This window comes from Acromyrmex echinatior, chromosome 13, assembly GCF_024713525.1.
Source record: "Acromyrmex echinatior isolate Ae372 chromosome 13, ASM2471352v2, whole genome shotgun sequence".
NCBI lineage: Eukaryota > Metazoa > Arthropoda > Insecta > Hymenoptera > Formicidae > Acromyrmex > Acromyrmex echinatior.
In genome coordinates, this window is record NC_141864.1 from 125,618 (window position 1) to 139,292 (window position 13,675).

At 34.6% G+C, this 13,675-nt stretch overlaps 1 protein-coding gene across 2 annotated transcripts in view; it reads right to left on the reverse strand.

The window, feature by feature from the left end:
• The window catches only part of wake (ankyrin repeat and fibronectin type III domain containing protein wide awake), a 271,094-nt gene that overhangs the window by 8,606 nt on the left and 248,813 nt on the right, over positions 1–13,675 (reverse strand). For both annotated transcript variants that reach the window (XM_011070250.2, XM_011070248.2), the window contains 5 exons: positions 12,099–12,401; positions 11,494–11,933; positions 10,992–11,371; positions 10,288–10,897; positions 9,391–10,170 (listed from right to left, as the gene is read on the reverse strand). In XM_011070250.2, the coding sequence (XP_011068552.1) occupies positions 9,391–10,170; positions 10,288–10,897; positions 10,992–11,371; positions 11,494–11,933; positions 12,099–12,401 (2,513 nt within the window). The remainder of the gene's footprint in view (positions 1–9,390; positions 10,171–10,287; positions 10,898–10,991; positions 11,372–11,493; positions 11,934–12,098; positions 12,402–13,675) is intronic.

Genomic DNA, 13,675 nt, shown 5'->3' on the forward strand with positions numbered 1-13,675 from the left:
CGATATTATTTGGATAACCTAGACATTTAATTTCGCGAAAATACATCGACTAAAAGTATTTTTATCAATATTTGAGATAACCGGAACCCAATATTATATATAATATAGCTTTAGCCACAATTGCACTTATTCAACTCCTCTGCGATCGCGTGTAACTGTAACAATAACTCCAACTTATAATCTCTGTAAAGTGTAGAATGTGTAAAATGTGAGAAATGCAGAACCGTCGCACCACTTACAATGCTCGCTGACCATGTGTGATATGACTATGCATTGCCAGCGCCACATTTGCCTCTTGCGCCAAAAATTCCAAAAGGACATTTCCCGTACTCTGTAGCGGCGATGACGATGACGATGTTTCTTAATTTTTTTCTTAATAAAAGTTTCAGATTCGTATTTTGCATCGCAATATCTCCGCTCGTAGAACACGTAGAAAAAAAAATAAAAACACTTTCATTATACATTCCAAGCGATCGCAATCGGTTGAGCACACTTAGAACTTGATCGGTTCAGCCTATATTGAGATCCGATAATCTCGATTTGATGCAACTCGCCGGCTCGCGAATTGCCACGGCAGTGTCGCTGCGCGTAGCTTAGACACAACCAGTGTCTCCAGATTACAAATACCCTGAGTATCTCATATTACAATTTTTACGCTTTATTGTTTTACGATCATGAAATCTAACTTCTGTAATTAAACAATTCAACGTATCCCGTATTTTTTTATTCATTATACAACCTTACTCTATCACTACACGAAGAATTTATTGTCAAATATTTATTTATTAAATGATAAACAAAGGTTTAAAGGCTCATCTTAATGAAACTTAAAGCATCCAAATTCTTGTTTTACAATGACTATAGACATGATCTAATAACGCATTTTCTAAATAGTTTTCAATCCAAGAGCAATAAATTCATGATGAAACCAATATATATCGTTTATTAATTTAGCAGAAACGTCGCTATCTCATATTAAGCGCCTATCTCATAATAGGCAGCTTTCCTCTAACATGTAATTTGATTTTACAAAAAAAAAGGAATCAAAAAGAATAAATGAGGATTATAGACATTAAATAATGATTTTTCAATTTCTTTATGGAGGATTTGCAGAGACTTACAGACGTAAGAATTATTAATCTTATGTACGTTCGCACGCAAAAAAACAACAATGCAAAAAGGACCCTTTTTGCTTCAATGTTGAATAATTCGGTGAAAAAAAATCGTACAGAAATATATAAAAAAGCAAATTAAAGGTAAAGATTCACACTTTCGATTGCTGTAAATCGCATTTTTGTGTGATTTTTACTTCACGCCATAGACATTTGTAAAATGTTCACATTTGATTGGTATCCATTCACGTCCGTATAACTCCATATAGGATCAATCAAATTCAATGAAATCAGAAATATCAATGATCGATATAGCTACGATGATTTTTCACTGAGTTGCTATTTGAAGATATTAAAAATTTGTGCAAAAAATTAATGGTCCGTTTTTTGGCACAAATTTTTAATATTTTCAAATAGCAATAACTCATGAAAAATCATCATAGCGAGATGATTAAAAAAGCCTTTTAAAGCTTGAAATCTCTACTTTCGAAATCGATATTTCAATATGACTGATCCTATATGGAGTTATACGGACACAAATAGATACTTGTCAAATGTGAAAATTTTGTACTAATTTCTAAATTTTGTACTACCTTCAATTTGCTTTTTTTGTAGATCTCTGTACGATTTTTTTATCACCAAATTGTTCAACATTAAAGCAAAAAAAGTCTTTTTTGCTTCGTCGTTTTTTTTGCGTGTGAATGTACATAAGAATTAATAATTCTTACTTCTGCAAGTCTTTGCAGATCCTCTATAAAAAAATTAAAAATCATTATTTAATGTCTATAATGCATTCTCATTTGTGAGAATGTTCTTTTTTATTCCTTTTTTGTAAAGTCAAATTGTATGTTTATTAACAAAAAATTAATTGTGTTTTTTTAAATAATTATTTAGAAGTTAATTTAATAGTAATTTAACTTTAAAAGAATAATATAATTTGCGTATTATTAGTTTAAAATATCTTATTCAATGATATATTGATTATTTCATTAATTTAACCGTAGGAAGATAAAGAATGTTCTTCAAATTTTATTATTAATTGTAACTTTATACTTTCTTGTGGGAAAAATACTGTTACTTCTAAAATTTTATACACTAAATAGAGATTATTTTACAAGAAATTTAGTTTTCAATGAAAATTTCATTTTCGCCTATATCAGATCGGTGTCACTGTGCGCCGTTTGATTCTGCGTCGCTGTCGTTAACAGAGTTCTTGGCTGAGTGTAATCAGGAGTTTTCCGTTTCAGACGGGCGGAAACTCCCATACCCCTCAGAAGGGTGCAAGAAGTCGTCATATTGGGACAAAGTGATAAATTTGTTCTGAAAGAAAAAATCGATAGCAACAAAGTTGAAATTTTATAATACTTAATTTTGATATCAATTGTCAAGAAATATTATTACATATCTTTTGGATGGTTATGAAGGCAGCCATACCTACTCGAACAATTTTCTTACTCCATAAAAAATTGTACATATTTGGTATGGCTGTCTTCGTAACCATCTAAAAGGTATGGGAATTATATTTCTCGACAATTGATATCAAAATTGAATAGTACAAAAATTCAACTTTGTCGCTATTGATTTTTTCTTTCAGAAAAAATTAATCACTTTGCACCAGTATGGCGACCTCTTGTACTTTTCTGAGAGGTATGCGAGTTTCCGTCCGTCTTGATATAAGGGTATTAACTTGTGTCAACATTTAGCCTTATATAAAAACGCTTAAAATCTATAACATTTTGAAAAGCCCACATTTCCTTCAATAGGAACCGCGATTGAGCATAAATATTTTTTCTTTGTAAATGTTTTACATGAAATAGAAGATTATCCACTTCCCATACTTGTCGATACAGATAACAATATCGCTACAGTGCAGTGCTCTCCTTGGTCTACTAAATTAGCTTTCTAAATTTTACAAACTTTGTATTTATTTATATTAGGAATTTAGTCTTTATTATATTGAAATTTAGTTTTGATGGTTTTGCAAAAGATGGCATTAATGTCAGTGTTGTCGAAGACATTCCAATCGCAGCTATTGTTTCTTAATGTTATACTATTACTGCATAACATTTAGTCAGATATCACTCATGATATTTACTAACAATGGACACAATCTATTGGTATAAATGGTTTAAATGATATTTGAGTGTCCGCAACCAAATCATAGGGTCAGCTCGCATGGAGGATGAGAAAAAATAAATGGTTAGACAAATGATACAATTCGATTCACTTCTTTATTCCTATGCCTTCGACAGATGTACAGGCGGGAATCGAGATAAAAAAAAAACAATCGCCTCGCAACTCGCAAATGTCCAGACGGTGTTTGAAACTCGAATGTCTAATTTCGTCTCCTCGACTCTCCGGTCATTCGTGACTTTCCCGAATCTTCTTCTCATGTCAAAACATTGTTAAATCTCATGTTGTTATTTGTCGCTCTTGCCTTTTATTATAATATTTTTGAGATTTTAAATTATGTCGTTTAGCGATCGTTTGAATATTTTCGTAAGTTTCATAGTGATTACTGCTCTCATCGCGATCGTTTACAATGCAGTTTTATATATTCATAGACGCGTTGTAACATTGTTCTATTTCGCATTAACTGTGAATGAGCGGTATGAAGAAACGGTAGAAGAAATTGACATTTAATCGCCTCGTGACGAGCAAAGCATGCAAGTGTATTCGAAATCTGTGTGTATATGTATATTCTCAAGGACTCGTCGCGTATTTAGCCGACGGGTTCGTGGCGAGCACAGTATAAACATTGTGTTTATACCATTTAAAAATGGAGCTTTCTAAAGAGCATTTTCGACAAGCGTTGTTTTTGTTTGTTAGAGGAAAGTTCCTTATTATAAGATAGGCGCTTAATATGAGATAGCGGCATTTCTGCTAAATTAATAAATGCTATCTATTGGTTCCACCATGAATTTATTGCTATTGGTTTGAAAACTATTTAGTAGAAAATTCAATATTAGATCATGCCTGTAATAAAACAAGATTGTAAAACAAAATTTTAGAATTTGGATCAATTTGTTTTCAAGTTTCATTAAGATGAATATTTAAATGTTTATTATTGTTTATGGGTGAACTTCCGAAAACGTTCAACGCCCGATTATCATGAAAATTGGTAGAAATACTCCAAATGACGTTAAATGAGTGCCCTTAAATGGATTTTCACTGACGAAAAGGTTTAATGTCAAAAATGTTTAAGTAAAGTTATATACCACCTAAAGTTATTACCGTTACACAGCTCGCTGTAATAGGGCGTGTAATAAGGGGAAAGAAGGGTGAAAGTCGGGGTGAGAGTCGCCCTTTGCAGGGGGAGGAGGGAGGAAGGGAGAGTCGTGCGCTCCTTTGCAGGGAGGACGGGGGGGGGTGAGAGTATCGAAGATGAGAATCATACGCCCCTGAAGCAGAAGAGGGGAGGCGGGGTGAGAGTCGAAGGTGAGAGTCGTGCGCTCCTAAAGTAGGGGGGAGGAGAGATGAAAGTCGAAGATGAGCATTCATTTGAAGTATTAAAAAAAAAAATTTCATGATAATCGGGTGTTGGACGTTTTCGAAAATTTATCCTTGTTTATTATTTAATTGAATAAATATTTTGCAATAAATTCTTCATGTAGTGTAAGGTCATATTAATAAAAAAATACAGGATATGTTGAATTGTTTAATTATAGAAGTTGGATTTGATCGTAAAACCATAAAGAAATCGTAATATAATATAAGATACTTCTAAGATAAGATATTTCTAATATGAAATAATTCATACTCCTATGTTATAGTGAAAATCGTTGCTAAAGTATAAATGTTATTGTACAATAATAAAAGATATTCGGAATGAATATCAAGTGCCTGTATCTGCGATGCTTGATTCCAACTATCTGAAAACTGGTTCTGAGTATAATCTATCGTATGTTTATATTTCGCGCACGCTGGCTGTTTGTATTTCAGAAACATTAAATAAAGTTTTTCTAATTGCAATATACTGATATATTGCGTTTTACTATCGATTTTTCGGGATATCTCAGGAGCATAATTATTTGACTTTACTATTTGCTCGCTTTTTACATTACTTTAATTTTCAAAAAAAAAATTGAATTTGAATTATATAAATTTTATATAACGTTACTTTAAAGCTTATTAAATTCCCTTCAAAATGACTTATTATTTTTTAAAATTCTGCCTATAGACTTCTAGCATTTACTCAAAATGAACTCGGTATCTCATAATAGGAGTCTTTTCTCTAATAAAAAAAAATGGCAGCTGAAGGTTATAGAATTCTAATAGAATCTTCTAATAATGTTGCTCTATCAATTAAGATTAACATGTGAATATTGATTCAGATGATACCAAAGTAATGATTTCAATGTTAACGATAAAGATCGCTCGGGACAACCGGCAAAAAAGCTGGAAAATGCAGATTTACAAGTATTATTGGACAAAAATCCAGAACAATTCATTTCAGAATTTGTCAGAGAATTAAATGTTAATCGTACACAACAGTTACTAAACGTTTACATGATATTGAAAAAATTCACAAAAAAGGAAAATAGGTTCTACATCAGTTATTGAAAAATGCCATTGCACACTGATTGAATATTTGCATATTGTTGATCACCAGACAAAAAAGAAGTTTTTTTGTATCAAATTATTACTCTGAATGAAAAAATGGAACTATTTTGATAATCCCAAACAAAAAAATTATGGATTGTTCAATCAGCAACATTCATTTCAAGGCGCAATATTCATGGTTCAAAAGTATTGCTGCGTATTTTGTGGGATTAAGAAAGTATTGTGTATTATGAACTGTTAAATCTGAAAGAAACTGTCACCGCTGTATCGTTGTAGACAACAATTATACAAATTGAAGCATTAGACTAAAAATGATCTCTAATTGCGAGTAAACGACGCCAAGTGGTTCTTATTCATGATAATGCTCGACCTCATGTTTCAGTGAAGCAAACGCCATTAGAGCTGGAATGGGGAGTCTTACCATTTCGCGTATTCTCCAGTATTGTTCCATCTGATTTTCACTTATTTTGGTTAATGCAACATGCTCTAGAAGATACATGCTTTCATAATTCCAAAGATGTGCGAACATTTGTTGAAAATTGGATCAACTCCGAAGAAGAATCTTTTTATCGATGCGTTGGAATCAATCTTTTGCCAAGATTGGATATCTTTCTCATCTTTTGAAAAGATGGGAAAAAGTTATACAAAACGAAGGAAAATATTTTGATTAAGGTATTCGTTAAGGTGTTCATTATCTTATTTAAATAAATTAGATTTTAAGGAAAAAAAATCCTCAAAACTAAATCACTCTTAATAGGTATTATGAGATGTAAAATGATCGTAATGCTACTATACTGATTTTAGCACATTAAGCATAACCGAACAGATCAAGCGTTGAAATTTAGCAATGTGATAGCTTATTTAACACTTTGACAGCCGGATTCATATATACGTGAGTTCATTGAGAAGGAGAGGCTACGCTCTGCTCTTCACCGATTTTAATCAAACTTGCAGCGATGTTAGAGGAGCCTACCAAGTGAACATCTGTAAAGTTGTTCTCGCTAATGAGCCTTAGAAGCCGAGTAATAAGCATTCAAAAATATATCAAAAATCTGGAAACAGTCTAATATCTGCATTTTTGAGGAAAATGTCTTAAACAAAAATGATAAAATTTAATAAGATGTATTTATAAGTTTTATTAGTTCGATCTTAGGTGGCATCGTCAATATTGACTTGACTCTAACGACTGGCTGATTAATTTCTTACGGCTTGCGGCCCTATTGTCTAATACGGGGTCTACAATAGAAGTCATAACGGGATCTTAAGTCATAGAAAATTGATCAATCATAGTCGATTATTCTTCTCATATTCGATTATAATTAGTAAATTTTCAACGACTTAAGACTCTACGACCGCTATGACTCTACTTCTATTGTAGACCCCGAATCACAGATCTTAGTTAGTGATTATTAGCTGGCATTGACAGTTGCAAAAGATATAAATGATATATATACTATATAGTTATACCGGGTATCTCAGATCATCCGTACATCCCTTTTATCTCGGAAACAGAGCATTTTAGAAAAAAACATTTTAGATAAAAGTTATAGAGTTTTAAATGATCTATTTAGTGATCTGATCAGTCTGACCTTGGGTAGCGTTACCAGAGCAATGTCACTTTGAATTTTTTAAATAAAACTCCCTATTTTTCATTGCATATTCTTATAGCGCACCTCGAGAGCTTTCTAAAACACTATAATAAAATATTTTTTCACAAAGTACTTTTCGAATTATAATGGCTTGAAAGTTACAATACCGTCGACATTAGCATTACGCAGTGTCCAATGGTTAAAACCTCTTAAATGTTGTTCAGGATCATAACCTGGATAATATTTGTCAAGATCAAGGTCATTGGAGATTTCTCTTATTTTCATTTTTGCATTAAAAATTCATTTCTAAAAATGAAAATAAGAAAAACAATCTCTCCAGTGATCTTGATTTTAAGGACATGATCCTGAACAACATTCAAGAGAGATTTTAACCGTCGATCGGACACTTTGTTAGTGTCAGCGGTACTGTAACTTTCCTTGTAACTCGAAAAATACTTCATGAACAAATATTTTATTATAATGTCTTGGAAAGTTCTCGAGGTATGCTACAAGAATATACAATGAAAAATAGAGGATTCCATTTAAAAAATTCAATGTGACATTGCTCTGACCTTGACGCTACCTAAGGTCAGATCGATCAGATCACTAAACAGATTTAGAACTCCACAACTTTTATTTAAAATGTTTTTTTCTGAAAAGCTCTGTTTCCGAAATAAAAGGAGTGTACGAGGTGGTCTGAAATACTCTATATATACACTATTCTGATAGTCAACATGTTTTGCAATATCATGCAATTTAAGCGGAGCACAAATTTTCGACTAGTTGTATATTTGCTGAAAACGTAATACATAATCATACCTATTCAACAACACGAAGACAGATTTGAAACATTCAGATATTCAACAACACGAAGGCAGATTTGAAACATTTAGATTCAGAGCAAATGGAGAGCAACTATTGCTCATTTCGTTGTCAACAAAATGACTTCCATTCATGGAAAAATTTTGATTTATCATTCATTATTGACATCAAATACACGGCAAGTTGGTAGCAACAAATGTTGAATTCACGATATCATACCATATGTACATGACTTATATACTTTGTTTTGAATTTACTGAAAATTAATGCACTTTATTTTTGGCAACATGGCAGCAACAACACAGATGGCTCAAGGAATTATATTAGTAAATAGTATATATGTTATATATCAAAAGCTCTATTTATAAACTTAAAGAAAGTATCCCTAAAAATAATGTGTGAAAGTGACGAGGTGTATACTGATAATCTTTCGAATGTTAACAATGAGGTATCAGGCAACAATGATAAAGAATTAATATGTAACAGAGCTTACAAAAAATGCCGATGGCAGCCAGTAGTTTTCATCATTATACGTCGGCGGCAAGAGCAAACTTTTTTCTAAAAAGTGCGGCCGTCAAAGTGTTAATATGTCCACTACATTAGTTTACACTAGAGGACCAAGTAAACATCTGTTTTATTATAATCTTTTTTATTATAATCGGGTTAGACTTGTGTTCCCTACAGGAAGGAAAAGGATTTAATGTTACTAAGGATTTAATGTTACTAAGATTAAAATTTTCGAAATATCTAGTATAATTAATTAATGTTAATGTTGCTTGTTAATGTTGCTATTAAAGTTTCTTCTGGGCAGGCTTAATAAATTCTTAAACACAAGTTGCGTCTGCGTTTTAAGAATATTATGAATTTACTGAAGATGGCCAGATTGTGGCCGAAACGTTTAATGTTTTAATTAATAATAATTAAATATCACAAACTATAACTTGTGCTGTGGTTTCTTATACTCTTCTTTTTATACGTATTAAACACAAGTTTTTTGTAAAAACTAAGAATAAAGAAAATTGAGATATATTGACTTATTAACTTCTTGTAAATACAATGTCATCTCACAGAAGTAAAAAGTGAGAGTAAGCGCGCGGTTAAAACGCAGTGCAATCAACTTAGTTCACACTAAAAAACTAAAAGTGAAACGTAAAGTACACTACACGTACTGTGAAAAGTAAACTACACGTAGTTAAATGAACGTACTCTTATGACACAAAGAAAAAATATATATAAATTGGCTTGAGCGCCAATTTCAACAGTTTAGTACGAGGAAGAGTATATTGCAAAATTAAAGGCTATACCTGAAGAATTCCTGGTAATGGTGCTGGCATCATCGTTGCCTCTTCCTTCTCTTCGTCTAGATCCGACGGAGTGGCGGCCATCGCCGCGACGCTCGCGGTCGGTTTGGACGGTTTGACTTTGACTGAGTGGCCAGATTTTAAACAGACGCCCGAATTTGACGCGGGATACTCGTCGCTACTCAATGAGTGCAGACTGTCGGAATTCGTGTTGCTCACACTAAGCAGACTTGTAGTATTCGTCATCGCCGTGGAGACACTTAATAACGAACCACTATAAATGATAGGTTTAATACTCAGTAACGGACTGGTGTTAGCTGATGCCGATGTTATCGTAGCAGAACGATTTCGTGGGCTGTGTTTGTACTTGGCGAAGATCAATGTGTCTTCGGACTTGGAAGGCGGTAATCTCATGTTCTGCAGCGGTACCAGATGATTCGTGCTGCTGGTGGTTGATAGATTGCTACTGCTATTTATTGATGTGCACAACGATTTTTGCGGCTCCAAAGTTGTCGACGTGTTTGAGGTGTTGCTACCTTTGAGTACATACTGTCCACTGGGCAGCTGTTGTTCACTTTTGCTGAATTCTGTCATAAGAAGGTTAGAAGATGATTTCGACAGATTGGGACCTGGCCAGCTGCCACGGCCAGGACTCGATTTTACAAGTTTAGGATCTCTAGGTGGTAATTGTAATAAACTTCGTTTCAAGCTATTACTGTTGTTCTTATTTCTATCCAAACTGAGTAGATGCTTCATAGATATGCCCACAGTTTGCGTCGCGATCTGTGAGAAAGTATCGATAAATGAATCACAAACGATAAAATTAAAAAATGTTTAAATAAGTTTATAAGATAAATACAATAAAATACGTTACATAAAACATTACGTAATAATAATTACGTTTTGTTGGGAGGAGCCGCGATCTCTCGCGAAAGTTATAACATCAATTAGCCATCTGGCACCTTTCCATACGGTGTTCACTTGTGTTTGAAGATCTTGTAGTTTCGCTAGTTTGTCCTTCGCAACGCTTAACTCCAAGGAACTGAAGGCCTCTCTATGATTATGCTGAGCCTGTGCGGTGTCCAATTCCAAGATACAACTGAGTCTCGAGTAACGATTGATTACATCCTTCTGATATGTATTCAAGTGGACCATTTCGAAGACCTGAATGGGCAACGACAAGAGATCACTGCGCTGTAGCAGGATTTCTCGCGTGCCAGGTACGCAGCAGGCTGTTTCAGCAGGTGGTACGGCGATAAGGAATGAGACATCGTGAGTTAGATCTATCACCTCAGCGTCATATAATCGATGCACCAGCGAATCCTCTGGACTGATCTCCATGTAATTGAATAGACGTCGCGCTGTTGCGGCAACCAGATCAACAAACAGTTTTTGTTGGTCTGTACCTTGCGCCTCGTTTGTCACATTCTCCTTTTCTTCAGATTCCTCTACGGAAGATGTCTCAGACATGCAAATGTGTGTTACTCTCTTCAGATAATCCCACTCCTCTCTTGACAGATAAAAACAAAGATATGATAATATAGTAAATAATTCAGAAATGTGATATTTTGTGTTTTAATGAATTTCAGTGAACGTAAACTTACGCGGATACGTGCGAATTGTCGCGAATCTTGCAATGTGGCAATACGTTCGGAGATTTCGTTGGGACAACAACTTGTATGAGATCAACACTGCTTTGCATTTTCAGATAACCGAGATATAATCCCTTAGATAGTTTAATACTGCTGACTTGGTGATATGTCATTTGCTCTTGTATGCTGGTCATCAAGATGTCAGCGACGTTACTGTCTTCGTGCGTTATGACCTTCTTTATAACTTTACTGAGCGGTAACCATCTGCTGTTTAATACAGAAATCAATTTTGGTGACTTTATATAATTTACTGTCGAAAACACTAAGGTGCCTTGAATGTCTCTAATGGGCTTATGATATAATTGTCCAAGGTCTTGTATGCACAATGCAGCCTGCAAAGTGGATTAAAATATCATAGAATGTTTATCTATACGTATTTTTATATATTGAGCAATATGAGCTCATGAATAGTTAAGCTACATAAGTATTTTTAATAAACAATACACAATGTTACCTGCATTTGAGCAGCAGCTTGAAGCAACTTTAACCTAAAATGATTAGTTGAGCTGCTGTGACTCTTTTCCATATCCTGTCGAAGGAATTTTACATCATCCCATGTACAGGCAACTTTCATGAGCCAATGAAAATCATTGTAAATACAACTGGGATACGTCTCGTCGATCTCGATTACGGGTAAGAAGTCCTCGTTGGTAACAAGAACCTTGTCCTCGTGGTAGAGCAGACACGCTAGAAACACTCCTCGTCTGAGATTTTTCTGGAATTTACTCGTTGCAGTGAAGAGTTGCTTTATCGTTGTTTTCTTCTTGTAATTTCGCCTCTGCACCGCTGGCGTTTCTTGCGTATATTCTGGGCGCCTTATGTCAGTGAACAGACTGTTAAGCTGTTCCAGCCGTCCTGCAAATCTGGGCATCCTACCATCTATGTCTCTCCAACCTTCAAGTTATTACAAATATTTGTATTATTTGTATTATTAAAATCAAGAATATTTAAACGTGTTATAGTTATAAATATCAATGCACATAATTATCATTATACATACCATGTAACCGTACTGCTGTAACGGTATAATAACAAGATTGACGCTATATGTATACTTACTGCTAGGTGTAACGTATGATGGCGTCGAGTTCCTGAACCTGCTATAGCTCTTCAAATTTCCTGCGGCCGCACGAAAATGATATTTTTGACCTTGAGTTAGATCTTCGATCCGATACTCCTTCTGCTTCATGTTCAAGACTTCCCTCTCGCCGCAAATAACCGAAAAGTCATCGTGCAGGCTCCATTGAACTTTAAATTTAGTACAGATCGAAGAGTCGTGCGAGTCTGGTTCTTGAAACCTGACTGTTACTGATGTCGTCCCAGTGACATCGATCGTGATTAAAAAAAGTATATCGGGTGGGCCTGAAGTAAATGTTTATATTTTAATGTAAAAGAATTTGTGTATGCGTTACAAATTTATCCTTTTAAAAAGATGCTAAATACCAGATATGTAAATATGAAACCGGAATTTTTTAATTAAATGATAAAAAATATTTTATTCGAAGTATTGCCCATCGCTAGCTATACATTTTTCCCACCTGTCTGACAATTTGTGGATGCCACGCCAAAAAAATTGTTGCTCTTTTGAGCCAAACCAGTCATCTAATCATTTTCGTACATCTTCGTAAGAAGTGAAGCGCTGCTGAGCAAGTGCGTGTCCCATCGATGCAAATAAGTAGTAATCAAGTCGGACGGAGTCAAATTTGGTGAGTAAGCCGCATGCGAAAGTATTTCCCAACCAAACGCTTCAATCATTTTCTTGACCAGTTTTGCTGTGTGTGATGATGCATTATCATGAAGCAAAATCACTTTGTGTTGCCTTTTTTGATATTCCGGTCGTTTTTCACGCAAAGCTTGATTCAAATTGATCATTTGTTGTCGGTAGCGTTCAGTATTAACGGTTTCGCGAGGTTTTAGCAGCTCATAATAGATCACACCTTTCTGATCCCACCAAACATAGAGCATTGTCTTCCGTCCATAGCGATTTGGCCTTGCAGTCGATGTCGATGGTTCGCCTGGAGTTACTCATGATCTTTTACGCTTAGGATTCTCAAAATATATCCACTTTTCATCGCCAGTCACAATTCGCTGGAGAAATGACTTTCTTTTGTACCTGGCGAACAGCATTTTGCAAGTGGTTTTTTGGTTTCCCTGCTGTCTTTCATTCAGTTCATGTGGAACCCATTTTCCCATCTTCTGGATCTTCCCCATGGATTTCAAACGTATAGAGACGGCTTCTCGTGTCACATTCAATTGATCCGCGAGTTGTTGTTGAGTTTGAGCATCATCCTCATCCAACAATGCTTGCAATTCGCTGTCTTCAAACTTTTTCGGTGGTTTTCCACGTTCTTCGTTTCTCACGTCAAAATCATCACTTTTGAATTTTTTAAACCACTCAAAGCATTGTAATTTAAAACCAAGAGCATACTCACCGTAAGCTTCGACAAGCATTCGATGCGATTCTGCAGCAGTTTTCTTCAAATAGTAACAGAAAATCAATGCTGTCCGCAAATCGTAGTTTCCAGGCACAAAATTCGACATGTTCAACGCTATTACAAACTATACTGTTGTATGAAACTTGTATTGTTGTGAATTGAAAATCTTTGTCAGATGTCAGAACAAGGAAATGGCGTCAA